The 15,896-nt window shown below is 39.3% G+C and overlaps 2 protein-coding genes across 2 annotated transcripts; one reads left to right on the top strand and one right to left on the bottom strand.

Annotated features, from left to right (window-relative positions):
- The first annotated feature begins 7,565 nt into the window (after nt 1-7,565).
- Nucleotides 7,566-8,585, top strand: LOC140861228 (uncharacterized). The gene is made up of 2 exons (XM_073264226.1): nt 7,566-8,201; nt 8,307-8,585. The coding sequence occupies exons 1-2, from the start codon at nt 7,566-7,568 to the stop codon at nt 8,583-8,585; spliced, it is 915 nt and encodes a 304-aa protein (XP_073120327.1).
- Nucleotides 8,586-11,742: 3,157 nt separating this feature from the next.
- Nucleotides 11,743-13,023, bottom strand: LOC140861225 (uncharacterized). The gene has a single exon (XM_073264225.1). The coding sequence runs from the start codon at nt 13,021-13,023 to the stop codon at nt 11,743-11,745; it is 1,281 nt and encodes a 426-aa protein (XP_073120326.1).
- Between the last annotated feature and the right edge of the window lie 2,873 nt (nt 13,024-15,896).

Below are 15,896 nucleotides of genomic sequence, written 5' to 3'. Positions count from 1 at the left end.
TCATTTTCATAAATCTCGTACATGCTCATAAAGTTTCTCGTGATGCTACATGCTTAAAATCCGTCAAAACATTTCATGAGAAGTTAACTTTCATGAGAAAATCACATATTCATGCAATACATAACCTCACTGATCCATGCAAGGCATTCCATCCGTTTCGGACCTTGAAAACTTTAAAATTCTTCATGAACATTCTTAAAAATAATTAAAATACATTAAAGTATAAAAATCATGATTTTTAGGACTCAAAAACTCATAAAATGGGATAGGAATTTCGAACTTGCGGCGCGGCCGCGCGCTCAACCAACGCGGGCACGCCGTTCGCTCGCAAAGTGGGCGCGGGCGCGGGCGCGCTTCGTAACAGCGCGGGCGCACTGCATAACAGCGCGGGCGCGCCTCCTGCTCGCAGATTTATGCGACACAGGCGCGGGCGCGCTGCATGGCAGCGCGGGCGCGCCGTCGCGTCTCCTTTTCCAAAAACTGATCTTTTCTGCATTTTTTTTCAAAACCCACAATGCTTTGGGACGTTTTTCCATTAAAAATATCATTAGACAACATCATAAACTCAAAATAACTTATACCAATGCATCAAACATTTCAAAGATTTTGAATCAAAACCTTCAAAACTACTTTTACCCAAAAATCTGATTTATTGCCTTCAAATCTTTCAAAACTCGATAAACATGAACCGAACACCTCAGGAATGCTTCACGTATCACAATCAAGCAACATACTCATAGAAATTTTCAAGAAAACATTCATAGATCATCAATCAAATACCTAGGGTTTTACCTTGAAAATAACTATATTCTTGAATGAGTTTAAAAACAGTAAAAACTTGTCTGGATTGATTCGATTGGAAATAACCTGAGCGGTAGGACGATCTAGCCTCGAGCCTCTGAAGAACCCTAGACTTGATGCAGCGTTTGAGAGAGATTTTGAGGAAGAAAAGTGAGCGTTCAAATGAGAGTTCAGAATAAAATTTCTAAACGCTTTTCTTTTGTGACTAATGGGCTCCAACACGGCCAATTAGTTACATTTAAAATCCTTTAAAATTTTACTCCCTCACTCAAAAAAATACACTGCATCCCTTTAATCTTAATTTAACATATTTTTCTTAACTCGATTCAAGGCTAGACTCGTACCTACGACCCAAAATTAATACCAATATGAAAACTTTAAAAAAAAAATAACATAGCAATCACATAATTCCAGGCATCCAATAATTCACATAATTCCACATAACAATTAAATATTTTAAATAACATGCATTAAATCATATAATTAAATCAATTAATCGTGATTAAGCTAATGGACTTTTTGGACCTTACAACTCTACCCTCCTTAAAAGAATTTCGTCCTCGAAATTCGACTTACCAAACAGTTCAGGATAGCGTGCTCGCATATCTTGTTCTGTTTTCCAAGTAGCTTCTTCAACCAACTGGTTGCTCCATAATACTTTCACCATTGGAATCTCTTTGTTTCTCAACCTACGAACTTGTCTGTCCAAGATTTGAACAGGCATCTCCTCGTAGGACAAGTCTGGCGTCCATTTCACTGGCTCATGGCGGATAACATGAGAAGGATTTGCCACATACTTCCTTAGCATAGAGATATGGAAGACATTGTGGACACCCCCCAAGTTGGGTGGTAGTGCTACTCGGTAAGCTCGAGCCCCAATTTTTTCTAGGATCTCAAAAGGTCCTATATATCTTGGACTCAATTTACCCTTTTTTCCAAATCTCATAACACCTTTCCATGGTGACACCTTTAAAAATACATGGTCACCTACTTCAAACTCCAAATCTCTACGTCGCTGGTTGGCGTAACTTTTCTGTCGACTTTGAGCTGTCAACATTCTGTCTCTGATCTTAGCTATTACATCCACCGTTTGAGTCACTATATCTGGTCCCAAAACAGCTCTCTCTCCAACTTCAGCCCAGTGCAAGGGAGTTCTACACCTTCTCCCATACAATTCCTCATAAGGAGCCATGCCAATAGTTGCTTGATAACTATTGTTGTAAGTAAACTCCACTAAAGGTAATTTCGATTCCCAATTCCCTCCAAAGTCGATCATACAAGATCTCAACATGTCTTTGAGTATTTGGATCACTCGTTCTGACTGACCATCTGTCTGAGGGTGGAAAGTTGTACTGAAAGCTAGCTTTGTTCCCAATCCTCTATGTAAACTTCCCCAAAAGTTCGAAGTGAACTTAGGATCCCTGTCAGATACTATCCTCGCTGGAACTCCATGCAATCTGACAATTTCTCGAATGTACAACTGTGCATACTGATCATCGAGAATTTATTCCTGACTGGAATAAAATGAGCTGACTTAGTTAACCTGTCAACTATCACCCAAATCGAGTTCATCCTTCGCGGTGAGACTGGCAATCCTACTACGAAATCCATAGTGACATCTTCCCACTTCCATGTGGGTATTGACAAGGGTTTTAGGAGTCCCGCTGGCCTTTGATGCTCAATTTTTACCTATTGACAAGTCAAACATTCACTCACAAATTCTACGATATCCTTCTTCATACCTGGCCACCAATATAAGGATTGCAGATCCTTATACATTTTCGTACTTCCTGGATGAATGGAATGTGAAACAGTATGGGCTTCAGTCATCACTTCCACTCTCAATGAGTCTACTGCTGGCACCCACATTCTACCTCGGTGATGAACAATTCCATCTTTGACAGTGTACAATGTACCACCCTTGGCTTCATCTCTGTTCCTCCACAACGTCAACTGTTCATCAGAAGCTTGGCCTACTCTGATTCTCTCAAGCAAACTAGGTACTATTGTTAAGGCTGCTAGAGTGCATACCTCCATTGGTTCAAATACCTCCAAACTCATACGTGCAAATTCAGCAATCAACTCCTGCTGCACTGTCAATTGGTTCAATGTTGCAGACTTGCGACTTAAGGCTTCTTCTACAACATTAGCCTTACCAGGATGGTAGCTAATGTCACAGTCGTAGTCCTTCACAAATTCCATCCATCGCCTCTGCCTCATATTCAACTCCTTCTGAGTGAAGAAATATTTTAGGCTTTTGTGATCAGTGAAATTCTGACATCTTTTGCCATACAAGTAGTGTCTCCATAGCTTCAAAGCAAAAACAACTGCCGCCAACTCAAGATCATGAGTCGGGTAATTCCTCTCATGGACCTTTAGCTGTCGAGATGCATACGCTATTACTTTATCATCCTGCATCAACACAGCTCCTAATCCACTCTTAGAAGCATCGGTATAAACCACAAAGCGACCCGTTCCTTCGGGAATTGCTAGCACTGGCGCTGAAATCAGTCTTTCCTTCAATTCTGTAAAGCTCTTCTCAGATTGTTCAGACCACACAAACTTCACACCTTTTCAAGTTAAGGAAGTCAGTGGTAGGGCTATCTTGGAGAAGTCTTGAATAAATCTCTTGTAGTAGCCTGCTAAACCCAAGAAACTTTGTATTTCTGTAGCATTCTTTGGGGCAGCCTAATTACGAACCGCTTCCACCTTCGACGGATCCACCTCAATCCCCTTAGCTGAAACTATATGACCCAAAAATGAAATCTGCTCCAGCCAGAATTCACACTTACTGTACTTAGCATACAGTTTCTTTTCTTTCAAAATTTGCAACACCGTAGCCAAGTGCTGACGATGCTCCTCCCTACTGCGAGAATATATCAATATGTCATCTATGAAGATATGACAAACTGATCCAAGAAAGGTTGAAACACCTTGTTCATCAAATCCATGAACAAAGCTGGTGCATTGGTCAACCCAAACGGCATTACCAAGAACTCATAGTGGCCATAGCGAGTCCTGAATGCTGTCTTCTGCACATCTGCATCCTTTACCTTCAGCTGATGGTAACCTGATCGCAGATCAATTTTTGAGAACACCTCTGCCCCTTGAAATTGGTCGAACAAGTCGTCTATTCTGGGCAAAGGATATCTGTTCTTCACTGTAATTTGGTTCAGTTCTCTGTAGTCAATGCACAATCTCATTGACCCATCTTTCTTCTTGACGAACAACACCGGTGCACCCCAAGGTGATACACTCGGTCTGATGAACCCCTTATCCAGTAATTCCTGCAACTGATCCTTTAATTCTTTCATCTCGGTCAGTGCCAATCTGTACGGTGCCTTAGAAGCTGGCTTAGTTTCAGGCAACAATTCTATCCCAAATTCGACTTCCCTGACTGGAGGCAATCCCGCAACATCATCGGGATAAACTTCTGGAAAGTCCTTCACTACTTCCACTGTAAAGCCCAGAAATTCGTCACGTAAATTCGCATTCATAACTAGGGGATTTTAATAATTTTAAAAATAAAGTGAAAATGTGTTAAATTGTTTTATGAGTTATTATGTGAATTATGTGATTTATTGACATGTTTTAAATATTGTTTCGGCATTTAAATCGGTATGATATGATTTATGAATTTATTTGAGAAAATTTATTTTATGATCGCGTAAGCGAGACCATGGACGGACGAGATGTTTGTTTTCATCCAAAATATTTTATGATATTTTTAGGAGCCTTAAAATATTATTTTAAGGTATAATTGGAAGAAAATTATGGTATTTACATATATATTTATTTATGTGCTAGTTTTTACCCAAAATAAGTTATTTTAATTACTTTTATTAACCTTTAAAAATCTCCTATTTTATTATTTCTAGATTATTAAGTTCTTAGAAAATTATCATGTATATTTTTTAAAGGTTAAATTATAGTAATTATCTATCCAAAGTATTTATTTAAATATTTAACCTAGATTACCCAAAATATTATCCTAAGATTTTCTACCCAAATCCACCTACCCCTTACCCTACGTAAACTCACCTTTGAGCCGCCTCCATCATTCATCAGAAACATCCTCCACTTCACAGCACACACAACACGATTACCTTGAGGAAAATTTAGGATATTTGACGCCTCGATCGTCTCGGTGCGCCGATACGTGTTGTTATCACTTTTTGGATCAATAAATCATCGAGGCACGTTTTGAATCCCTTCTTGCTCTCACCGTTTAAATCGTAGTACACTGATTTTTACATGATTGATCAGTTAATGCATGTATAATGTGGCATGAATGAAAAATCTTACAAGATCATGCATGTGTTTCACGTTTTTCTGCATATATCCAGATTTTTGGTTTTTTTTTTTTATTGTGGACACATCTAAGCTGCTGATCCATATGTTAGGGTCATTCTAGGGTCCTTAGGAGTGTCTTGGGGTGGTGTATCGGCCATGGAAAAGGGCTGCATTCAAGCTGGACGAGGATTTTTTCCGGGACGCGGTAGATTCTCGCATCGGCTTGGGTAGGGGTTCGGGTTATTCTTGCTGGTTCATGGTCGGACCAGGGACTAACCAAGGGCTAGGGGGTTCGAGTTAGGGTCCTTAGGGGCTGGTCTGTAGGGTGGCTCGGTCTTGGTAAGGGCTGGAACCAAGGCTGGTCGTGAGTGGGTGAAGGTGGCGGGTCGCGCAGGTTCATGGGGTAGATGGGATCAGGTTGCTCAGTTAGGGGGCTGGCTGGACCAGGGGCTGGTCTGGTCGATCCGGCAGAACCTTGGGGAGGTCCTGCCAGTGGAGCTCCGGCCAGGGGTGGCCGGAGCTGGGCAAAGGAAGCAAGAAAGGATGGGGCAGCGTGAGGTTCGTGGGCTTGAAAAGCCACGTACAGTGTGGGTTTTTGGGTTTAGGCGGGCCGGGCCCGGGTTTTGGGTTCGGGTCGGTCTAAAATGATGGGTCAAATAACTTTAGTCCAGGTCTAGATTTTTATTATTTGGGCTTGGGTATTTTATTTTAATTAATTAAGAGTCTAAGTAGTTAATAAATGAGTTGGGCTTGTTAATTAATTAATTGAACTAATTTATGGGCTTTAATAATTATTGAAGTGAGCCCACTAATTTTTCATGGGTTGTGTGATCCATGAGAATTATTGGGACAAGTTGAGTCGGGTTTAATAATTTTATCGGTCTAGTTTATAATTAATGGTTAAATAATATTTTTATTAATTTAATTTTAAGTTAATTAGTTAATGGACTTAAATTACGTTTTTAAGTGAGCCCATTAGTTTCTCATGGTTCTGGGGGCCCAAGAAGCTTAATGGGCCAGGTCAGGTTGGGCTTTTGGGTTTTGAGCCAGTCTAGGAATTTTTGAGTTTAAGTCTAGTGGTCAGCAGCTCGAACAAAGGTTTGGAAAAATAAATGTTCGTAAATATATATTTAATTCATGCATGCATTTTTATTAGATATATAAGTATGATTTTTAAGAAAATAAATTAAATATATATTTACGGACAAATTTTCATGAAATAAAGAAATAAATGAGAATTTTAAGTTCATGCATCATTAACAATTTTCATGATAAGTTTAAGAGCATGTTATGAAAAATATTTTTATCAAAGTTGAAGTGAAGGTGGAAATTGATGTGGTTGGAGGCCGGGATACCTGGGCCCGGTGACTTTCCTAATGATGTATAAGTATGATGAGCTTATGGATCCAGCTGAGAGGGCTGGTGAAGTGGCAGCACAGAGGTGGAAACCCCACCGCCGCGTACGTTGGTTTATAGATTGATCAATCGCTTAGTATGATGTCACCGACATGAATACGACCTGTTGAGAACTAAAAAATCATGATAAGTTATTTTATGAGATTTATAAAGTATGATGAATTATGTTATAGCATGATGATTTAGCAGTATGGTTATTTATTTATGTTTATATGCATATAATTTTAAGATCATGCACGTATAATTATTATCCACGTATTTTATATGATGTGTATTTGTGTGTGGTTTCATTTTGTTATGTAAGGATAGAACGTGCTGAGCCTCTAGGCTCACTAGATTTAAATGGTGCAGGTGAGCAAAATGTCAATAAGGATAATGTGTTCCCGACTGGCGGCGAGGGCGTATGAGTTTTCAGGCGGCTAGAACCCGTGACCATTGCTCTAAGATGAATTTTATGTTGAGACTAGAACATTTATTTCCGCATATGATTTATTATTATAGATTTTCAGTATATGCATGGATTTTTAGATTTATGTATTTATTTTCTAAGTTTTCATGAATTTTTGTGAAAGAAATATTATTTAGAAATTTTATTATGGCATTCTTATAAATTATTATTTAGTAATTAATTTAATTGCATGCGTGTACTTTTATTGTATCTTTTATGTATTTGTATTTTAAATTAAGTAAAGTTATTTTTAAGTATGATATATATATGTATGGGCATATATATATATATATATATATATATATATATATATATATATATATATAATTTTATATTTTATCGTTAGAGAGTTTAAAAAAAAAATTCAGTAGAAGTTCTAGGACGTTTCATTTGGTATCAGAGCCATGGTCCTTGGAGGGTGACTAGCTTGCTGCTCGGAGCTCAGAAACCGCACTGCCAGTCTGTAAATTTTAAGTGTTTTAAATTATGATTTATGCACGGGACACAAGAGTTATGTTTTTAATGATTTGTGAAAATGAGAATTTAGAGTTACGACAGTCTTAAAGTCAAAAATATTAGCTATGCATTGCGATTTACGTGGGGAAATATGTGGTGGTGCATTATGCCTCCTAGACAGATGAACCGACGCGGGAATCCTCCGCAGAACCCGCTCACAGCACTGGAGCAGGCCAATGCTAATATGATGACAGGAATCACTGCATTGCTGGAGCAACAGGCAGCACGACCCCGACTTTCACACGACGAAGACGTTGCGGAACGGTTCCAGAAGAAGGGACCGAAGGAGTTTTCTGGTGCCAATGATCCACTCGTGGCTGAGGGGTGGATCCGTTCCTTGGAGACCATATTTGCTTATATGGGACTCACTGATGCCGATAAAGTAAAGTGCGCGGTGTACATGATGAAAGACGATACAGCCCTTTGGTGGGAGGGCGCAGTTCGAGGTGTGAACCCACAGACTTTGACGTGGGAGGAGTTCAAGTGGATGTTCTTCACCAAATATTTTACTGAGGATGTGCGCAGCCGAATGATTCGGGAGTTCATGAGTCTCCGGCAGGGGGACACGACGGTGGTTGAGTATATCAAGCAGTTCGAGAGGGGGTGTCATTTTGTGTCCCTGATTGCTGATAGTGCGCAGGAGAAGATGAGACAGTTCGTCGATGGACTTAGGGCGGACATCAAGCATGATGTACGCATGATGGACGTCACCACTTATAAGGCAGCGGTGAGTAGGGCACTATGATCCGAGGATGGTAGAAAGGAGATCTTGAGGGAGCAGCAGAGGAAGAGGCAGTTCCAACCATCGTACCACGAGTCGTATCCACAGCAGGATGCAAAGAAGCAGGCCACTGGGCCGTCGAAGGGCCCAAATCCACTGAGACAGCAAGGAGCTATCGTTCCTCGTGCAGAAACACTACCTCTCTGCCATAAATGCCAGAAGCCCCATCCAGGGCCGTGCATGAAGGGATCAGGCATGTGCTACCATTGCAAGGAACCGGGACACATTATGCTGCACTGTCCCAAGAAGAATGATGCGGGACGAGTCTATGTGATGCAGGCGGAGGAAGCAGTATCGGATACTTTGCGCATCACGGGTAATTATATTTAACGCATTAAATTTGTCATATTTGGAGGGCTTGTTTCGGAACTACACGAGGAAACTTGTTCTTTCCTAGAGTTCGTTTCAATTTCGAGGACTAAATTCCATTTAAGGGGGAGAGAATTGTAACGCCCAGAAATTCGTCACGTAAATTCACATGCATAACTAGGGGATTTTAATAATTTTAAAAATAAAGTAAAAATGTGTTAAATTGTTTTATGAGTTATTACGTGAATTATGTGATTTATTGACATATTTAAAATATTGTTTCGGCATTTAAATCGGTATGATATGATTTATGAATTTATTTGAGAAAGTTTATTTTATGATCGCGTAGGCGAGACCGTGGACGGACGAGATGTTTGTTTTCATCCAAAATATTTTATGATATTTTTAGGAGCCTTAAAATATTATTTTAAGGTATAATTGGAAGATATTTACATATATATTTATTTATGTGCTAGTTTTTACCCAAAATAAGTTATTTTAATTACTTTTATTAACCTTTAAAAATCTCCTATTTTATTATTTCGAGATTATTAAGTTCTTAGAAAATTATCATGTATTTTTTTTAAAGGTTAAATTATAGTAATTATCTATCCAAAGTATTTATTTAAATATTTAACCTAGATTACCCAAAATATTATCCTAAGATTTTCTACCCCAATCTACCTACCCCTTACCCTACGTAAACTCACCTTTGAGCCGCCTCCATCATTCATCAGAAACATCCTCCCCTTCACAGCAGACACAACACGATTACCTTGAGGAAAATTTAGGATATTTGACTTCTCGATCGTCCCGGTGCGCCGATACGTGTTGTTATCACTTTTTGGATCAAGAAATCATCGAGGCATGTTTCGAATCCCTTCTTGCTCACCGTTTAAATCGTAGTACACTGATTTTTACATGATTGATCAGTTAATGCATGTATAATGTGGCGTGAATGAAAAATCTTACAAGATCATGCATGTGTTTCACGTTTTTCTGCATATATCCAGATTTTTGGTTGTTTTTTTTTTTTATTGTGGACAGATCTAAGCTGCTGATCCATGTGTTAGGGTCGTTCTAGGGTCCTTAGGAGTGTCTTGGGGTGGTGTCTCGGCCATGGAAAAGGGCTGCATTCAAGCTGGACGTGGCTTTTTTCCGGGACGCGATAGATTCTCGCATCGGCTTGGGTAGGGGTTTGGGTTATTCTTGCTGGTTCATGGTTGGACCAGGGACTAACCAAGGGCTAGGGGGTTCGAGTTAGGGTCCTTAAGGGCTGGTCTGTAGGGTGGCTCGGTCTTGGTAAGGGCTGGAACCAAGGCTGGTCGTGAGTGGGTGAAGGTGGCGGGTCGCGCAGGTTCATGGGGTAGATTGGATCAGGTTGCTCGGTTAGGGGGCTGGCTGGACCAGGGGCTAGTCTGGTCGGTCCGGCAGGACCCTGGGGAGGTCCTGCCGGTGGAGCTCCGGCCAGGGGTGGCCGGAGCTGGGCAAAGGAAGCAAGAAAGGATGGGGCAGCGTGAGGTTCGTGGGCTTGAAAAGCCACGTACAGTGTGGGTTTTTGGGTTTAGGCGGGCCGGGCCCGGGTTTTGGGTTCGAGTTGGGTCTAAAATGATGGGTCAAATAACTTTAGTCCGGGTCTAGATTTTTATTATTTGGGCTTGGGTATTTTATTTTAATTAATTAAGAGTCTAAGTAGTTAATAAATGAGTTGGGCTTGTTAATTAATTAATTGAACTAATTTATGGGCTTTAATAATTATTGAAGTGAGCCCACTAATTTTTCATGGGTCGTGTGATCCATGAGAATTATTGGGCCAAGTTGTGTCGGGTTTAATAATTTTATCGGTCTAGTTTATAATTAATGGTTAAATAATAATTTTATTAATTTAATTTTAAGTTAATTAGTTAATGGACTTAAATTACGTTTTTAAGTGAGCCCATTAGTTTCTCATGGTTCTGGGGGCCCATGAAGTTTAATGGGCCAGGTCAGATTGGGCTTTTGGGTTTTGAGCCAGTCTAGGAATTTTTGAGTTTAAGTCTAGTGGTCAGCAGCTCGAACAAGTCCTTGGAAAAATAAATATCCGTAAATATATATTTAATTCATGCATGCATTTTTATTAGATATATAAGTATGATTTTTAAGAAAATAAATTAAATATATATTTACGGACAAATTTTCATGAAATAAAGAAATAAATGAGAATTTTAAGTTCATGCATCATTAACAATTTTCATGATAAGTTTAAGAGCATGTTATGAAAAATATTTTTATCAAAGTTGAAGTGAAGGTGGAAATTGATGTGGTTGGAGGCCGGGATACCTGGGCCCGGTGACCTTCCTAATGATGTATAAGTATGATGAGCTTATGGATCCAACTGAGAGGGCTAGTGAAGTGGCAGCACAGAGGTGGAAACCCCACCACCGCGTACGTTGGTTTATAGATTGATCAATCGCTTAGTATGATGCCACCGACATGAATACGACTTATTGAGAACTAAGAAATCATGATAAGTTATTTTATGAGATTTATAAAGTATGTTGAATTATGTTATAGCATGATGATTTAGCAGTATGGTTATTTATTTATGTTTATATTCAAATAATTTTAAGATCATGCACGTATAATTATTATCCACGTATTTTATATGATGTGTACTTGTGTATGGTTTTATTTTGTTATTTAAGGATAGAACGTGCTGAGCCTCTAGGTTCACTAGATTTAAATGGTGCAGGTGAGCAAAATGTCAATAAGGATAATGTGTTCCCGACTGGCGGCGAGGGCGTATGAGTTTCCAGGCGGCTAGAACCCGTGACCATTGCTCTAAGATGAATTTTATGTTGAGACTAGAACATTTATTTCCGCATATGATTTAATATTATAGATTTTCAGTATATGCATGGATTTTTAGATTTAAGTATTTATTTTCTAAGTTTTCATGAATTTTTGTGAAAGAAATATTATTTAGAAATTTTATTATGGCATTCTTATAAATTATTATTTAGTAATTAATTTAATTGCATATGTGTACTTTTATTGTATCTTTTATGTATTTGTATTTTAAATTAAGTAAAGTTATTTTTAAGTATGATATATATATGTATGGGCATATATATATATTTATATTTATTATTTTATATTTTATCGTTAGAGAGTTTAAAAAAAAAATCCAGTAGAAGTTCTAGGACGTTTCATCCACTTCCACAAGTTTCGGTCGCTGTACCTCCAGATCACCAATTAGACTCGCAAGAAAGCCTGTACACCCATTACTCAATAATTGCCACGCTGTTCCTGCAGAAATCATACCTGGTGCGCTTTTCTTAGAGGTTGTGCGGAACGCAAACGGTTTCCCGTTCTGATCTTTCAATGAGACAGTTTTTCGTTTGCAGTCAATAATAGCCTCATGCCGAGACAACCAGTCCATCCCAAAAATCGCATCGAAATCCACCATTTTCAAAACAATAAAATCTGCACACAAAACTAGACTCTGCATCTGAACTTTGCAATTTCTTACCACACTACTACTTTCCAGTTCTTCTCCTGAGGGTAACGACACACAAAATTTTGAAATAGATTCATCCGGCAAGATCCCCAATTTCATCATAAAATTAACAGATATAAAAGAGTGCGTAGCTCCTGAATCAAACAACACGAAAGCAGATAAACCAGCGATACGGATCATACCTGTGACAATTGCAGAATCTGGGTCAACCTGATCGTGAGTCATAGCAAACACTCTTCCCCTGATAGGATCCTTTGACTGTGGGCAATCCTTGGCGAAATGCCCTGGCTTCTTGCAAAGAAAGCAAGTATTGGTCCCAAGAATGCATTGACCTGAGTGTGGCTTCCCACACTTTTGACAGATAGGTGCATTCGCCGGCCTTGGAGCATTGGCGTTCGGCTGATTCTGTCCCTGAGGTCGCGCCTGATTGGGGTTTTGGCGCTGCTGCTGCGGTCTCCTCTGAGCTGGGGCTTGGTACGGCCTCTTCTGACTAGACCCTTGTTGTTCTCTCCCTTGGTAACTGGCTCTTTTCGCTTGTGATTCTTTGATAATATCATTCCCATCTTTTTCTGACAACATAGTCTCATCGACTGCTGCTCGGTACGTTTGTGCCCCACTCAACCTGACATCACGACGGATAGTGGCATTCAGTCCCTCCGTGAAATGCTTCAACTCCTCTACAGCATTACCCGAAATCATGGGCACAACATACCTCCCCCTTTCAAACTTCTTCACATACTCAGCAATGGACATGCTCCCTTGGCGGAGCTCCAGGAATTCTCTAGCAAGTCTAGTCCTGGTGCTGATAGTGAAATATTTTCCATAGAACACATCTTTGAACCCATTCCAAGTCAACGTAGTCATATCCACAGCAGAACGGGCTCCCTGCCACCAAACCCTTGCATCATCCCGAAACATAAATATGGCACACCTCACACGGTCTGCAACAGTGAGCTGCATGTAGTCAAAAATGGTCTCCACTGACTGCACCCATTCCTCGGCTACAAGGGGATCAGCCCCTCCTCTGAACTCCTGCGGCTAGATCCTTAAACTGTTTAAAGATCGGATTAGTCAGTAGTGGCTGATTGTTGTTCCGTCCTCCCGCTTGTGCTTGGATTAACTGTTGAATCTGCTCCCCTTGGGCTCTACTCTGCTCTTGCAACAGAGTCGCCAACCCATCCAAAAACTGGTTATTCTGATTGTCCTCATTGTTCGGATTCCTACGGTTAGCCATGATCCTGATGTCCATATAGTTCACATGCTTAATTACGTTATTTAAACATAACATCCTTATTAACATGCATAAATATTAATCGCAAAAGCTATCATGCTTCTTAAACAATCCATACCATAGAACTTACAGGCATGAAGACGAAGCACAGGGTCGTGGCGAGAATGCATGCGTGCAAACAAACCCAGAGCGAACTGCTCTGATACCAAGCTGTAACGTCCCAATTTCTCAATCGAAACGTTACTCAAACATACTTACTTAAAGATTTGGTAAAAATAAAATTTTGCGGAAGCATCATCTTATTATTAAAATAGCGTATAAAATGTGCACAAAATAAAATAGCATCTAAAAATATTTGCCAAAACATGGTCATCAACTAAAAAAAAAATTTAAACTTGTTTGGCTCTCATCAAATAAAAGGTTTAAAACATCTTCTATTCTAAAGCATTCACACTCATGCATTGCCCGTTGGACCGACCCCTATCTCTTCTTCATGTCCGCCCACATAATCATCAATAAAAGCATCAATATCATCATTACCTGCACCATTCAAGTATAGTGAGTCGAAAGACTCAACAAGAGCATGAAGAAAAGGATTTTCTAACTTTAAAAGGAAACATTAACTTAAACTCCCATGCAATAAACATAACTTTAATATAGCCATATCATAAAAATATTTGGGGAGATGAAGTATGAGTAGTGTGGTAATCGTCATAACGAGTCATTCATAGTTTCCTGTTGATCAGACAAGCATATGGCATTAAGCCCGCAAACTTTCATTCTTTGGATAGCCGCTTCGAAGCTCAACCCGAAGTGCATACCCCGTATAACCATCCCGTGAGCCATGTTTGGATAGCCGCTCCGGAGCTCATCCCAAAGTGCATACCCCATATAATCACCACAAGACGCATAAATCATCAAAATATTTTCCATGCATCATATCATTCATCTTATCATGTCATTTTCATAAATCTCGTACATGCTCATAAAGTTTCTCGTGATGCTACATGCTTAAAATCCGTCAAAACATTTGATGAGAAGTTAACTTTCATGAGAAAATCACATATTCATGCAATTCATAACCTGACTGATCCACGCGAGGCATTCCATCCATTTCGGACCTTGAAAACTTTAAAATTCTTCATGAACATTCTTAAAAATAATTAAAATACATTAAAGTATAAAAATCATGATTTTTAGGACTCAAAAACTCATAAAATGGGATGGGAATTTCGAGCTTGCGGCGCGGGCGCGCCGTCCGCTCGCAAAGTGGGCGCGGGCGCGCTGCATAACAGCGCGGGCGTGCCTCCTGCTCGCAGATTTACGCGACACAGGCGCGGGCGCACTGCATGGCAGCGCGGGCGCGCCGTCGCGTCTCCTTTTCCGAAAACTTATCTTTTCTACATTTTTTTTCAAAACCCACAATGCTTTGGGACTTTTTTCCATTAAAAATATCATTCTACAACATCATAAACTCAAAATATCTTATACCAATGCATCAAACATTTCAAAGATTTTGAATCAAAACCTTCAAAACTACTTTTACCCAAAAATCTGATTTATTGCCTTCAAATCTTTCAAAACTCGATAAACATGAACCGAACACCTCAGGAATGCTTCACGTATCACAATCAAGCAACATACTCATAGAAAGTTTCAAGAAAACATTCATAGATCATCAATCAAATACCTAGGGTTTTACCTTGAAAATAACTATATTCTTGAATGGGTTTAAAAACAGTAAAAACTTGCCTGGATTGATTCGATTGGAAATAACCTGAGCGGTAGGACGATCTAGCCTCGAGCCTCTGAAGAACCCTAGCCTTGATGCAGCGTTTGAGAGAGATTTTGAGGAAGAAAAGTGAGCGTTCAAATGAGAGTTCAGAATAAAATTTCTGAACGCTTTTCTTTTGTGACTAATGGGCTCCAACACGGCCCATTAGTTACATTTAAAATCCTTTAAAATTTTACTCCCTCACTCAAAAAAATACACTACATCCCTTTAATCTTAATTTAACATATTTTTCTTAACTCGATTCATGGCTAGACTCGTACCTACGACCCAAAATTAATACCAATCTGAAAAATTTAAAAAAAATAACATAGCAATCACATAATTCCCGGCATCCAATAATTCACATAATTCCACATAACAATTAAATATTCTAAATAACATGCATTAAATCATATAATTAAATCAATTAATCGTGATTAAGCTAGTGAACTTTTTGGACCTTACAAGTACTCCGTCCCAAAAACAAAACAAAGTAAACAAAACAAAAATTCATTTGTTCCCGATTACCGATGATCAGGCCGAAGATTAACAAATTAACCGTGGTTAAATAGCCACGGTTTTAATAAAACCGTGGCTATAATTAGCCACGGTTTAGGAAAACCGTGGTTATTCAACCACGGTTTTATAAAACCGTGGCTAAAACCGTGGTTATTTAACCACGGTTTTTGCAAACCGTGGCTAAAGTAACCACGGTTATTTTAAACCGTGGCTATTTAACCACGGTTAATTTGTTAATCTTCGTCCTGATCATCGGTAATCGGTAACAAATGAATTTTTGTTTTGTTTACTTTGTTTTGTTTTTGGGAC

The sequence above is a fragment of the Henckelia pumila genome, chromosome 4 (assembly GCF_033568475.1).
Source record: "Henckelia pumila isolate YLH828 chromosome 4, ASM3356847v2, whole genome shotgun sequence".
Classification (NCBI taxonomy): Eukaryota; Viridiplantae; Streptophyta; class Magnoliopsida; order Lamiales; family Gesneriaceae; genus Henckelia; species Henckelia pumila.
This window is presented reverse-complemented; position numbering and strand designations above follow the sequence as displayed.

Excerpts from the sequence above, each read along its gene's own strand:
- LOC140861228 (XM_073264226.1), top strand. The coding sequence starts at position 7,566 with ATGTGGTGGTGCATTATGCCTCCTAGACAGATGAACCGACGCGGGAAT. Across the intron at positions 8,202-8,306 it reads TCACCACTTATAAGGCAGCG|GATGCAAAGAAGCAGGCCAC; the intron begins GTGAGTAGGGCA and ends TATCCACAGCAG.
- LOC140861225 (XM_073264225.1), bottom strand. The coding sequence starts at position 13,023 with ATGCAGCTCACTGTTGCAGACCGTGTGAGGTGTGCCATATTTATGTTT.